Source organism: Osmerus mordax, chromosome 20 (assembly GCF_038355195.1).
Source record: "Osmerus mordax isolate fOsmMor3 chromosome 20, fOsmMor3.pri, whole genome shotgun sequence".
Classification (NCBI taxonomy): Eukaryota; Metazoa; Chordata; class Actinopteri; order Osmeriformes; family Osmeridae; genus Osmerus; species Osmerus mordax.
The window spans coordinates 349,543-360,539 of record NC_090069.1 but is presented as its reverse complement, the minus strand read 5'-3'; the positions used below and the strand labels follow the sequence as shown (position 1 = coordinate 360,539).

Sequence of the window (10,997 nt, the reverse complement as noted above, 5' to 3'; positions counted from 1 at the left end):
AACACAAAGTAAGCTCTTACAAATTTATCAACAGAGCCGCCAATTCGTTTTCTCTGTTCGCTGCCTTCACACTAGAACCAATTTCCCGTCTGGATAGACTGAACACTCCTGCTCAAAGTATAACAGAGAGAGAAAACGTTTTTTTGCATCTTTATTCCATCGCCATGATCTCCAAAAAAACTAAACAAAACAGCCAAAAAAAGGATCCAAAATACATCATAAACGTCTGAAAAAATTATTACACAGATCATTTTTTTCTTATACAGAGCAAAAACAAAGTCTAGGTGACCGCTGCTTGTGTTCAGTTCAGTGTGTCTCTCTGGATGTAATAATATGGCGTTTCACAAACGTGTATCTCCCCCCTATTGCCCAGATCAAACACAGTCCACTATTCAGGCGTACAGCAGAGACGTCCAGTACAAACGGCCCGAGCTAACAATTGGATTTTCAATCAAGCGCAACTTCAATCCACCAATTAGTGTGCGATGTAACCCCCCCCCCCGTTCCCCCTCTCTGAACAGTGAGGGGGAACCGGTTTTGTTTTTCAGTGCCTGAGGTCTCGAGATCAGTAAGATGAGTCACAGACCGTCTTCCCCACAGAGCGGGTAAGAATGACATCTTCCCCACAGAGCGGGTAAGAATGATATCTTCCCCACAGAGTGGGTAAGAATGATATATTCACAGGTACCTCTGATACATACTCTCCACTTTGCCACTTTTGCATTTATTCACAAATGTTTGTTAAAGTTATGGTATAACATCTGTTAATACAAGGTCATAGACATACCTTCCATAGACAGAACAGACTCTTTTCTAAAACTCCACCATGTCACAAATTAGCTACCTTGCTCTTGTGACATAGATTATTGTGCCGTTTATTTTTCTTGCCACCTGGACAAACTGCCATAAATAGCTGTATAAAAAATCCAGTATCAACCGAAAAGAAAAAAACTGAAAACTAAAGACAATGGGAGAAGAAATGAGGCATGTCAGAGGGGGCTCATGTGACTGTGTTTGTGATTGGCCAGAAGACTGTCCCTGGGGGGCTGTGATTGGCCAGAGGACTGTCCCTCAAGGGGCAGTGGTGTCCTGGGGTTAGTGGTGGTGCTAGGGTTTCTCCTCCCCCCCCACTGCCCCTCCTCCCCACTCTCCCATCCATCTCTCTCCCCATCCATCTCTCTCCCCATCCATCTCTCTCCCCCTCCACTACTATCATCACTCTCTCCTACACTCCTCCCTTAACCCCCCCCTCCCCCTCTACCATTCCTTCTTCTTCTCGTCCATGGACACGCCCCCGGGCCCCAGCGCCACCACCAGCAGCAGGCCTCCGATCACTGAGGTGGTCTGGAAAAAGTCGTACTTCAGGAAGTCGTGCATGGGCTTGTAGGCTGGAACGCTCCAGAAGGCGTTGAAGTAGACGTTGATGGCCAGGAGCCAGAGGACCAGGGTGAGGGCGGCCAGCTTGGTCTTGAAGCCCACGGCCACCAGCACGATGAGGGCCGTGCCCACCAGGTTCTGGAGGATCTGGGGGGAGGAATCTAGCATGAGAGCACACTGACAATGCGTTTGTGTGTGTGTATTGTGTGTGTATATTGTATCCATATAATGTTTGTGTTTATAGTGCAGAAAGTACAGCAGATCAGATGGGACCTCCTCTGAAGGTGCACTGAGCCCTGACCCCCCCGCCCCTCCTAACCCTGATGCCCCCCCCTCCTCTCCTTCTAACCCTGACCCCCCCTCCCCACTCACAGAGAAGAAGCTGGGGTCAAAGTGCAGCAGGGTCATGAACATGAGCACCAGCAGTACACGGCCGCCCAGCTGCATGTACTGCTTAGGGGAGCTCTCCCCCATGGAGGGGACGCCCGCGAACATGCTCTTCCCCTCAGACCGAGACTCAGCCAGCAGCAGCAGCAAACCTCCACCCAGGGCCAAGTTCCTGGGGAGGAGAGGGGGGAGGAGAAGGAGGAGAGGAGAGGGAAGAGAGGAGAGGAGAGGGAAGAGAGGAGAGGGAGGAGAGGAGAGGGAAGAGAGGAGAGGGAAGAGAGGAGAGGGAGGAGAGGAGAGGGGGGAGGAGAGGGAAGAGAGGAGAGGGAAGAGAGGAGAGGGAGGAGAGGAGAAGGAGGAGAGGAGAAGGAGGAGAGGAGAAGGAGGAGAGGAGAAGGAGGAGAGGGAAGAGAGGAGAGGGAAGAGAGGAGAGGGAGGAGAGGAGAAGGAGGAGAGGAGAAGGAGGAGAGGGAAGAGAGGAGAGGGAAGAGAGGAGAGGAGAGGAGAAGGAGGAGAGGAGAAGGAGGAGAGGGAAGAGTGGAGAGGAGAGGAGAGAGAGGGAAGAGTGGAGAGGAGAGGGAAGAGAGGAGAGAAGAGGGAAGAGTGGAGAGGAGAAGGAGGAGAGGGAAGAGAGGACATGAGAAGAGGGAAGAGTGGTGAGGAGAAGGAGGAGAGGAGAAGAGAGGAGAAGGAGGAGAGGAGAAGGAGGAGAGGGAAGAGAGGAGAGGGAAGAGAGGAGAGGAGAGGAGAAGGAGGAGAGGAGAAGGAGGAGAGGGAAGAGTGGAGAGGAGAGGAGAGAGAGGGAAGAGTGGAGAGGAGAGGGAAGAGAGGAGAGAAGAGGGAAGAGTGGAGAGGAGAAGGAGGAGAGGGAAGAGAGGACATGAGAAGAGGGAAGAGTGGTGAGGAGAAGGAGGAGAGGAGAAGAGAGGAGAAGGAGGAGAGGAGAAGAGAGGAGAGAAGAGGGAAGTCGAGAGGAGGAGGAGAGGGAAGAGAGGAGAGAGAGGGACCGAGGGAAGAGTGGAGAGGAGAGAGAGAGGGACCGAGGGAGGTTCAAACAAAGTTAGTCAGACAGCAGATCATACAAGTAGCCTCACACGTTTAGCAACACAGCAGTCAGACCTGATGAAGACAAAGATACATACCTCATCAAAAATTTAAGATCCCATAAAATGCTGTATGCAACAGTCTGGTGGAAAAAATAAGATATTTAGATGTAGAAATGAAGAAATATGAACGTGCCTGATGAATATAGAGATAAGAGAGCCAGATAAGCAGACTGACCTGTAGAGCTATGATTCCGAACAGTCCAAAGCAGGCGTACTGTACAAAGTTTCTACTGAGGATGAGAACACAGCCTCCTGCAAGAGAGATTAGATATTATTGGACTCATTCATAATGACCTGCCTCTGCCATCTCCAGCCATACTACCCAGACCCCCATTTCTCCTGCTCCCAGTCCAGCCCCCCCTTACCCAGCTGTCCAACGAGGTTGAGCAGCACAAAGGAGGTTGCCAGGAAGTAACCGCAGCCCCAGGTGGCCTCGATGTAGTCTCTCTGCTCGCTCCACTGGAACCACATCCTGATGCCGTCCTCCAGGAAGGTGCTGATGAGACACAGCCGCGCCAGGTGAGGCAGGTACTGCTTGGTCACGCGTAGGAACTAGGGAGAGGAGAGGGGAAGAGTTAGGGCTGCAACACCAGGAAGTAGGGAGAGGAATGGAGAGGAGATGAGTGAGAGTGGGTTAAACAGGCCTGTCCGATTGTCCGGGACTAGTGATTTTTTTATTTATTGTAAATGTATTGTAATGTAATAAGTATTAAGACTGAACTTGTCTGATATTTCTATTTTAAATATTTTTCAAACCTTTCGAAACTATTTGCTATATCTTTTTCTCCCAACACTTTTTTTTACTTTACTTTTCACACACAGTGAAAGGAGAGGAGGAGGAGAACAGAGAAGCCTAAAACAGAATAAAGCAGAGCACAGTAGAGTATAGTAAAGTCCTCATCAAGTACTCATCAATGATGCAAACCAATTTTTTTAAATAAAAACGCAAATATTTTTTCAACCTTTCAAAACGTTTTGTTGAAACTATTTTTCTAACCTTTAGACTCTTATTTCAAAACTTCTTTCAAACCTTTAGAAACTTAGAATCAGTCTCACTTGCCCAAAGGACAAGTGGCCAGAAACATTTAAGTCAACCTCTGACTGTACGGTACCATCCTCTCCTCTCCTGCAGGAAACACAGACACTGTCTATAGGTCAGTAGTACAACCATATCATCCATATCTTACAGGGGAGAGGGTAAGGATCAATGGTAGAACATTTGCTTACACATCAGGACGTCCCAGGTTCAAATCCCCTAAGTGAATATATTACATGACATTATTGTTACAATATGTTCAAAATGTTCCAACTCCTGACCTATGTTCCCTACAGTCTCCCACAGAACTTCCTGAAGGATATTTTATCCATCCCTGGCCCCTCCCACCTTCCTGTCCACATCAGCACTGGCTGGGCCAGATAGCCATTCACATGAGCACTGTCAGGAAGACAGCAAATCACATCAGTTCTGCCCGGGCCAGCCAGCCAATCACATCCCCAACAACTCCCACGAGAGATCCGTATGAATGGAAGGGCTAGGCAGCCAATCAGGATTAGCGTGAGGTTGTTGTGACAGAATGGCTCCAGGCCATACTAGAATTATTTGCACAGAAATGTCAGCTGGAATGTTTGGTGTCCCCTTGTTTGACAAAGCTGATAACGGGAAAGCTTAAACTGCTATTGTAGGTTTCCAACCCCACGTCAACACAACAGCCTGCAGGCAGCGTTAGAGAGGGCTACTGTTCGGTGACTGTGCGTTGTTACCTACAAGCAAACACCTCTCTCACCTGTCAGAGGAGGGGTGGAGGCAATTCAACGTCACCTTACCTACTTTAGAAGAGGAGAAGGGGGAGCTGTGCTACCCCAGCCCAGATGCGCGAGCTGTTCTCCCCAGAGGGCCGTCAGCTAGTGGAGTGAAACTCTGCACCGCTGCCGGGAATAATGACGCTTCCTGTCCACTCCTCAAACTAGTACCAGTCCTGTAACCTGAACTATGCCAGCCTCAAAACCCCCTATATAGGCCAGGACATTCCGAGGGGATTGCAACTTCATCCACAGAGCCCGGTATTTCTTACAAGCAGGCCACGAAGTTATGGAACATCAGGCCAACATTACAGGCACAAACATGCGGTTATACCCGTACAACCATCGGTTACTTGAGGGTACAAGCAGTCTGGCTGCTTGCGACTACCAGAGCTGTGTCCCAATAAGCACCTCTTACAGAGAAACACTTCAAACTAGAACACGACATTATAAGGCCTCCGTGTACCGACATGGGATCAACCCCACACTGGCAAAGCTGATCTGAAAGTTGAAAGTACTAGTAACTATTGAGTTGCTATTGCGCAATCTACGTGCTTTTTCAAAATGTGATTATCACCACACAGGAATGTCCCAAAGGTAAATGTAGCCATTTAGCTGGATAATTAAACCACGTACTGCAACGTATATTATCAGAGGCAAAATTAACATTTCTCGTGTATCGAGCAAGCCAAAGGCACGTTAGCTGGCTTAGTCTAGCTCTGCAGGAGAAAAAAATCATTGATTGAAAAATTACATTAGCTTTTAGCTACGTACCAAAATAACTACGGAATGAATTTTGATCGGCACAAAAGTCACATATAGACAGACTAGATGCACAGCCTACATGCTATTTAATTCGCTAGAAAAACTTGTGTGAACTAATTAATTAGCTAGCAGCTGACTGGCCAGAATCTAACGTTAGCTAGCTCCACTTCTGTTTGGTGGATGAACAAGCTAGCTAACGGGCTCACAAATGCATTCCGTAAACCCCGTTACCTGGTCCGCGACGTCTTCCGCCGTGTTCATGAGATCCTCCTGACCCATGTCTTACTATATCGAGGTTAATAACAAATCTATATTGATGTCGAGCAGATTATTCGCTATTGTGAAAGTTCCTTTCTCTTGTTATTTACTGCTACAAATCTCGCCTGTCTCAACGGAGAAGGCCGCCTCCGCCCCACAATGCCTCGCGTGCCTACGGTAGCCCCCTACGGTTCTGCAACCGCTGCCTGCCACGTATACTCAAGATACTCACTAACGGGCACACCGTCTGCCCAATTCTCTAGGTACACACGTAAATACAATAGTCAACAATTGTTCATATTCTTCTGTTGAGGTTAATGTCAGACTGTGACCAACATAGCAAACAATTATAGAGCATTCTCTCATGTAGTGAGACGAGGAGACTGCAAGTAGAGCAGCATAGGAGGTTATAGGGTTTAACATTTTAGACAGGTATCAATCTCAAGCTTTAGTGTGAACCCCAAGAAGGTAGATTTAATGACCAGAGTAAAGTAGTCAGGGCACTTTTATTGTTGGCTACTTAAAAAATAAATCTCTGCAGAACAGTGGGAGTGAGGTAGAGGGCAGAGACGTGAACGTTTGACTGTGTTTATAAAGACTACCTATAGTCATGTGAAAAAAAACTTATTGTAAAGAAAAACAAACACAACATGAAATAATTGATAAACTGCAGAATACTATATAGTTGATGTCTAACACACAAGTCAGACCTTGATTCTGTAGCTGTAACCTAGCTTAACACAATGTTACAGGAAACGTATTAGGAACAGCTAGCTCCTCAGGCTAGCCCTCGGCCACCTCCTGCTTGGTCCCAGAGGAGCTGGGGCCAGATCCCACCCCAAAGGCGTGGCTGACCACGAAGGGAAGGTCAGCCACTGTGGCCTTTAGAGAGTCGGTGTAGCTGGTCTTGGCCATCCAGATCTGCCTGCGGACGGCCACTGAAGCGGACATGACCCTCCCTGAGAGCTCCGCCTGATGGGACGACATGAGGAGGGTGAACTGTCCGATGAGCTTCAGCTCGTCCAGAACGGTCCCGAAGCGCTGGGCGTGCTGGTCCTTGGCCACCTCCTCCAGCAGCCGTCTCTGGTAGTCCGACAGGTAGCGCAGGTAGTTGGCCGTCTTGGCTAGCATGCCGCCCGTCTCGTACATCTTCTCCACCAGCATCTCCGTCACACGCAGCTGCTCCGCTGGTAGCGGGGAGTCCTTCTTCTCCGAGGGTGTCACCGCCTGGAAGATGGCCGACATGAAGCAGCTGACCTGCGGCATCTGCTGGTAGGCAGGGGACTGCCAGTCGTGGAGGCGGTACAGCCGGGACAGGTGTTCCCGGTGGGGCAGCGAGCTGGCCGGGTTCTGCCAGCTGCTCTGGACTAGCTCCTCAAACTCTGGCACCATGGTGGGGTCTGGAGGGCCAGATGCTGAGCTGGGGAAGTCTACACCCAGGTAGCTGGCTGCTCGCGCCACCAGACTCTGCAGCTCCTTGGCCTCTAGCAGGTCCTGCTGGGAGAGGGCGTCTGCAGACTGGGAGGCCTCCTCCCGCTCTGCGTCGCTCAAAGGCCTGGAGACGGATGAGATGGACGAAGGCTCCTCTTCCTGTTTCACCACGGTGATGGAAGCCGTGACCAGCTGCTCACTGGACGAGCCCAACTGTTCCCTCTGCTGCTGCACGTCCCGTGACGTCTTCTGAGGAGCGCAGGAGGTCTGGGAGGACACAGAGAGCAGCGTAGCGGCTTCCGCGGGTCTCCTCTCCAGAGCCTCAATGCGTTTATCCAGGAGGCTCCACTGCATGTGTACGGCCTGTTGCTGGGCAACCAGCCTCTGCTGCAGCACCTCCAGCAGCTCACGGTGCCTCCGCCTGCCCCGCCCCGTCCCCCGCCCGGACCTCCGTCCCGTTCCCGATGCACAAGAGTCCTCCCCGGAGCTCCAGCAGGGGGAAGAGGAGGAGGAGGAGGGGGAGTGCCTCCGCCTGTGACCCGCCCGGCTCCTCTTGGCCCGCTGGGAGCAGCGGGATCGACATGAGGAGAAGTGGCGGCGTTTGCGTGAGATGGCGGTGAGGCCGTGAGGGCCCAGGTGGCTGATGGAGGGGGTGGAGTCAGCGGACTGCTGCACGGCCAGCTGGGACAGGTAAGCAGCTCTGGATCCCCCTGGGCCGAGGGCCATCTGGGGCGGGGGAGGCGGGAGGAGGGTGAACACGACTGGAATGCTGGAGGGGTGGGTGGAGGCAGCGGGGGAGAGGTGGGCAGGTGGCAGGGTGGGGCCTGGGTCCGGCTCAGCTTTGGGCTGGCTGATGGGGGCTGCGGAGGCCTCAGGCTTGGGCTGGACCTCGGAGCGTGCCGCCTCATGCTTCCGCTGCTGGCTCTCCCGGTGCATCACCTCCTGCACCTTGGTCAGACGGTTGATGCAGGTGCTCCAGTCCATGCTGGCACAGTGGGGGCACTTGCCATACTCCAGCACAGCCTCCTTAGCATGCTGGAGGCCCAAGCAGTGCAGACACAGTTCGTGGGTGTCCTTCACGGGGATCTTGTGCTTCCGACAGTCACACCATGTGAAGCGTGGAGATGATGTGGCCATGTCCTCCAGCTGCACCAGCTAGACTCCAGATTATTTGCGTTCCTGTAACAAGTGAATAAAGTCAAATGTCAGAAAAACACTGTAAATTCTTATCCCCGCTAAATCATGGCACAAACAGCTAACAGCTTCAGCACTAAACGGTAGAAGGTTTATTTGTGTGCATAACTCGCATCAACTATTTAGCTAATTAATCACAGCGAAGATTGTTCACACAAGCACGCCAACTGACGCGTTTCTATTTGTTTTAATAATCTTAACAAAAGGTGTGTAAACAGGGGATAAGTACATACATATAATACATTTCCTTTTCAAACAAGGTTTTGATTTAACATGACGATGGCAGCATTTCGGATTGGGAGGAGACTCCCCGAAGAGCCATGGAAGGGACTGCCCGTCTTTGTGCGGTTCCCTCCCCCACTTGTGTTGATGTTGCGATTTTAAGTGCAACATGAGAATGACAGAACATGCAATCTGACAATCCCACTCAAGACATTTTAATGCATACTCACAAACGCGTTTTCTGATAATGTTAGGTATGATCCAAAATGAAACACGATCTGCAAAAACACTGCTCTGCATGTGGTGAGATTTGTCTCCGCCTCCTTCTGCCTACGTCATTCCCTGTGCGACAGAGGCTCTCAGCAAGATGGTAAACAATATGCAACCGCTCTCCTTTATGGGAAAATAGCTTTGACGATAACGCAAAAAAATACATTATAAGTGAAACACCAATTAATATATTTAAGTGGCAACATTATAAACTATATATGCATGTTACATCTTACATGTTTGTTTTCCATGTGACTCTAAAAGCTTAACAAGAACAGTCTGGAATGACAGTCAAGAAAGTTTTTTATTTTCCATTTGTAATCTTTGCGCCGTTATTTGAGCCTTTTCTTTCCTTGTGGTTCTTGAACTTTTTCTGGAAACGACAACCTTGAACCTGTAGAGGCCAAAATGAGAACAATGTCACCAATACAATGAGACACCAGCCTCGACTATAAATTGTTGTGGAAGATAAAGGACGCTGACCTTTCTGCGTTTCTGTGGAGCCTGTTTATCTACTTCCATTTCCTCCTCTTCCTCGTCTGTTTGAAAGTCATCCTCCTTTGTCTGTTCTTCCGCATCCTTTGTTGTCTCTTCTGCAGGAAACATGGACGCTACAAGAACAGAGGTGTCAGTCTCCACCAGCCCTTACCCGTCAGCCTCACCAGTACACACATGGTACTGACCAAGTATTCAGCTATCCCCTCACAGCATCCAACAGCCAATCAGAATCCATAAACACTCAGCAAACTGTACAGCAGTACTAGCTAGGTTACAGCAGTCCTGCAGGGGTGCAGCAGTACTAACAGGGGTACAGGTCACTCATGCTGTCCTCAGAGTCACTCCCGCCATCGTCGCTGGTGCTTGGTTCCCAAGAGGCGCTCCCCCGCTGGCGCCCCCGGTCCCTCTCCGCCCCACTGTCTCTGGGTCTCTTCTTCTGCAAGCACACCGGGACGAACTCCACGCCCTGCTGCACACACTCCTCATCTGGGGAAGGGCAGGGTACACACACAGAGGAACATCCGTCTCAGGAGATGTTGCATGTACACATCTGCCAAATGAATCACATGTAATGTAATGGATGGCATCAATATTTAATGTATAACTAGAAGTCGGCTACTACTGTGGAAGATGTGACATGTATAACTGATATGAAATCCATGCTTCAGGACATTAGTGGAAGGACCATATCAAAATGGTTGAGACCAAGAGTTTATTTATGTTATCATGTCCAATACCTTAACATAATGAAACGTGTGCATGTGTACTAACATTTTTCTAGTGACCGCTTGAAGCGTTTCCCGTTGACGTGCCGCAGGACATGGTGAGGCAGGCGGTTGATGTGTCGGAGCGTCAGTTTACAGAACAGCTGATTCCTGAGGTACACAGGCATGTGGTACTTGTTGAGCAGGGACAAAATAATGTAATTTATTAAGCATATTGAGCCTTCTCCGAAAAAGTCAACGGAATGGTTAATTACACATAACGAAGATAAGAGAACCAACGGCTAGAATAAACGTAATGACAATGAATGACTTAGGTTCTAATGTTCTTTAATTAACAAGTGGTCAGATAAATTGAAATTAGTATATACCTAACTATGAACGTTAGTGCCTATCCGCAAGCTCCTTAAAGATATTCTAACTACAACGAAACCGAGCCCAATACTCACGCTTGTTTCGTGCTTGGTACCACATGCGGTTCATACTGGCTGTAGTTGAACTCTGCTGTGGCGCTTAGTTTCTCATACTTCTTTCCCTTGGTGAAGTTCTGTAGCTCTGTAAGACTGCAAGGGAACTCGTGTCCGTTGAGAGAGCATTTTATCTAATAATAAACAGAGGAGAGGAGTCAGAAAACATTGTCGCTAGCGAGCTTGTTCCATAGCAACACAGGTGTGCAGCGAATGGTAGCAGAGACCTGGCAAACGGTAGCTAGTAATTTAGCAGTTAGTTTATCATTAAGCAACCACATAATTCCAGTTAATAGCCAGCACACCTTTTTGGAATCCGTCAGTTGAAGAAACGGGTGATTTAGAAGGAAGGCTTTAAGGTCTGCTGGTAGCTCGTCCATATTCAAAAGAAAGTAAAAAAAAATGCTACACCCCTGACAATTTGCACACACGTGGGTTCTCTTCTCCTGGAACGTTTTCGACCGCAGCAGATGCAAGTCGCACTCTGGCGCCATCTACTG

The 10,997-nt window shown here is 49.4% G+C and overlaps 3 protein-coding genes across 4 annotated transcripts; all 3 read right to left on the bottom strand.

Moving 5' to 3' along the window:
* Positions 1-1,257: 1,257 nt before the first annotated feature.
* On the bottom strand, positions 1,258-5,834 carry surf4 (surfeit 4). The gene is made up of 6 exons (XM_067258407.1): positions 5,667-5,834; positions 3,236-3,422; positions 3,046-3,122; positions 2,907-2,950; positions 1,750-1,936; positions 1,258-1,524 (listed from the first exon to the last, which is right to left on the bottom strand). Exons 1-6 carry the CDS (start codon positions 5,712-5,714, stop codon positions 1,258-1,260), a joined length of 810 nt encoding a protein of 269 aa, XP_067114508.1. The 5' UTR covers positions 5,715-5,834.
* A 363-nt stretch (positions 5,835-6,197) lies between these two features.
* On the bottom strand, positions 6,198-9,124 carry LOC136964071 (uncharacterized). Of its 2 annotated transcripts, XM_067257984.1 has the most exons (3): positions 9,047-9,124; positions 8,771-8,949; positions 6,198-8,303 (listed from the first exon to the last, which is right to left on the bottom strand). In XM_067257984.1, the coding sequence occupies exon 3, from the start codon at positions 8,259-8,261 to the stop codon at positions 6,477-6,479; it is 1,785 nt and encodes a 594-aa protein (XP_067114085.1). In that variant the 5' UTR covers positions 8,262-8,303; positions 8,771-8,949; positions 9,047-9,124; the 3' UTR covers positions 6,198-6,476. The 2 variants fall into 2 exon arrangements, with proteins under 2 accessions (XP_067114085.1, XP_067114084.1); XM_067257983.1 differs by lacking the exon at positions 9,047-9,124 and having other exon boundaries at positions 8,771-9,034.
* surf2 (surfeit 2) lies at positions 9,096-10,966 on the bottom strand. The gene is made up of 6 exons (XM_067257985.1): positions 10,803-10,966; positions 10,480-10,631; positions 10,080-10,183; positions 9,615-9,794; positions 9,294-9,421; positions 9,096-9,204 (listed from the first exon to the last, which is right to left on the bottom strand). The coding sequence occupies exons 1-6, from the start codon at positions 10,875-10,877 to the stop codon at positions 9,115-9,117; spliced, it is 729 nt and encodes a 242-aa protein (XP_067114086.1). The 5' UTR covers positions 10,878-10,966; the 3' UTR covers positions 9,096-9,114.
* Between the last annotated feature and the right edge of the window lie 31 nt (positions 10,967-10,997).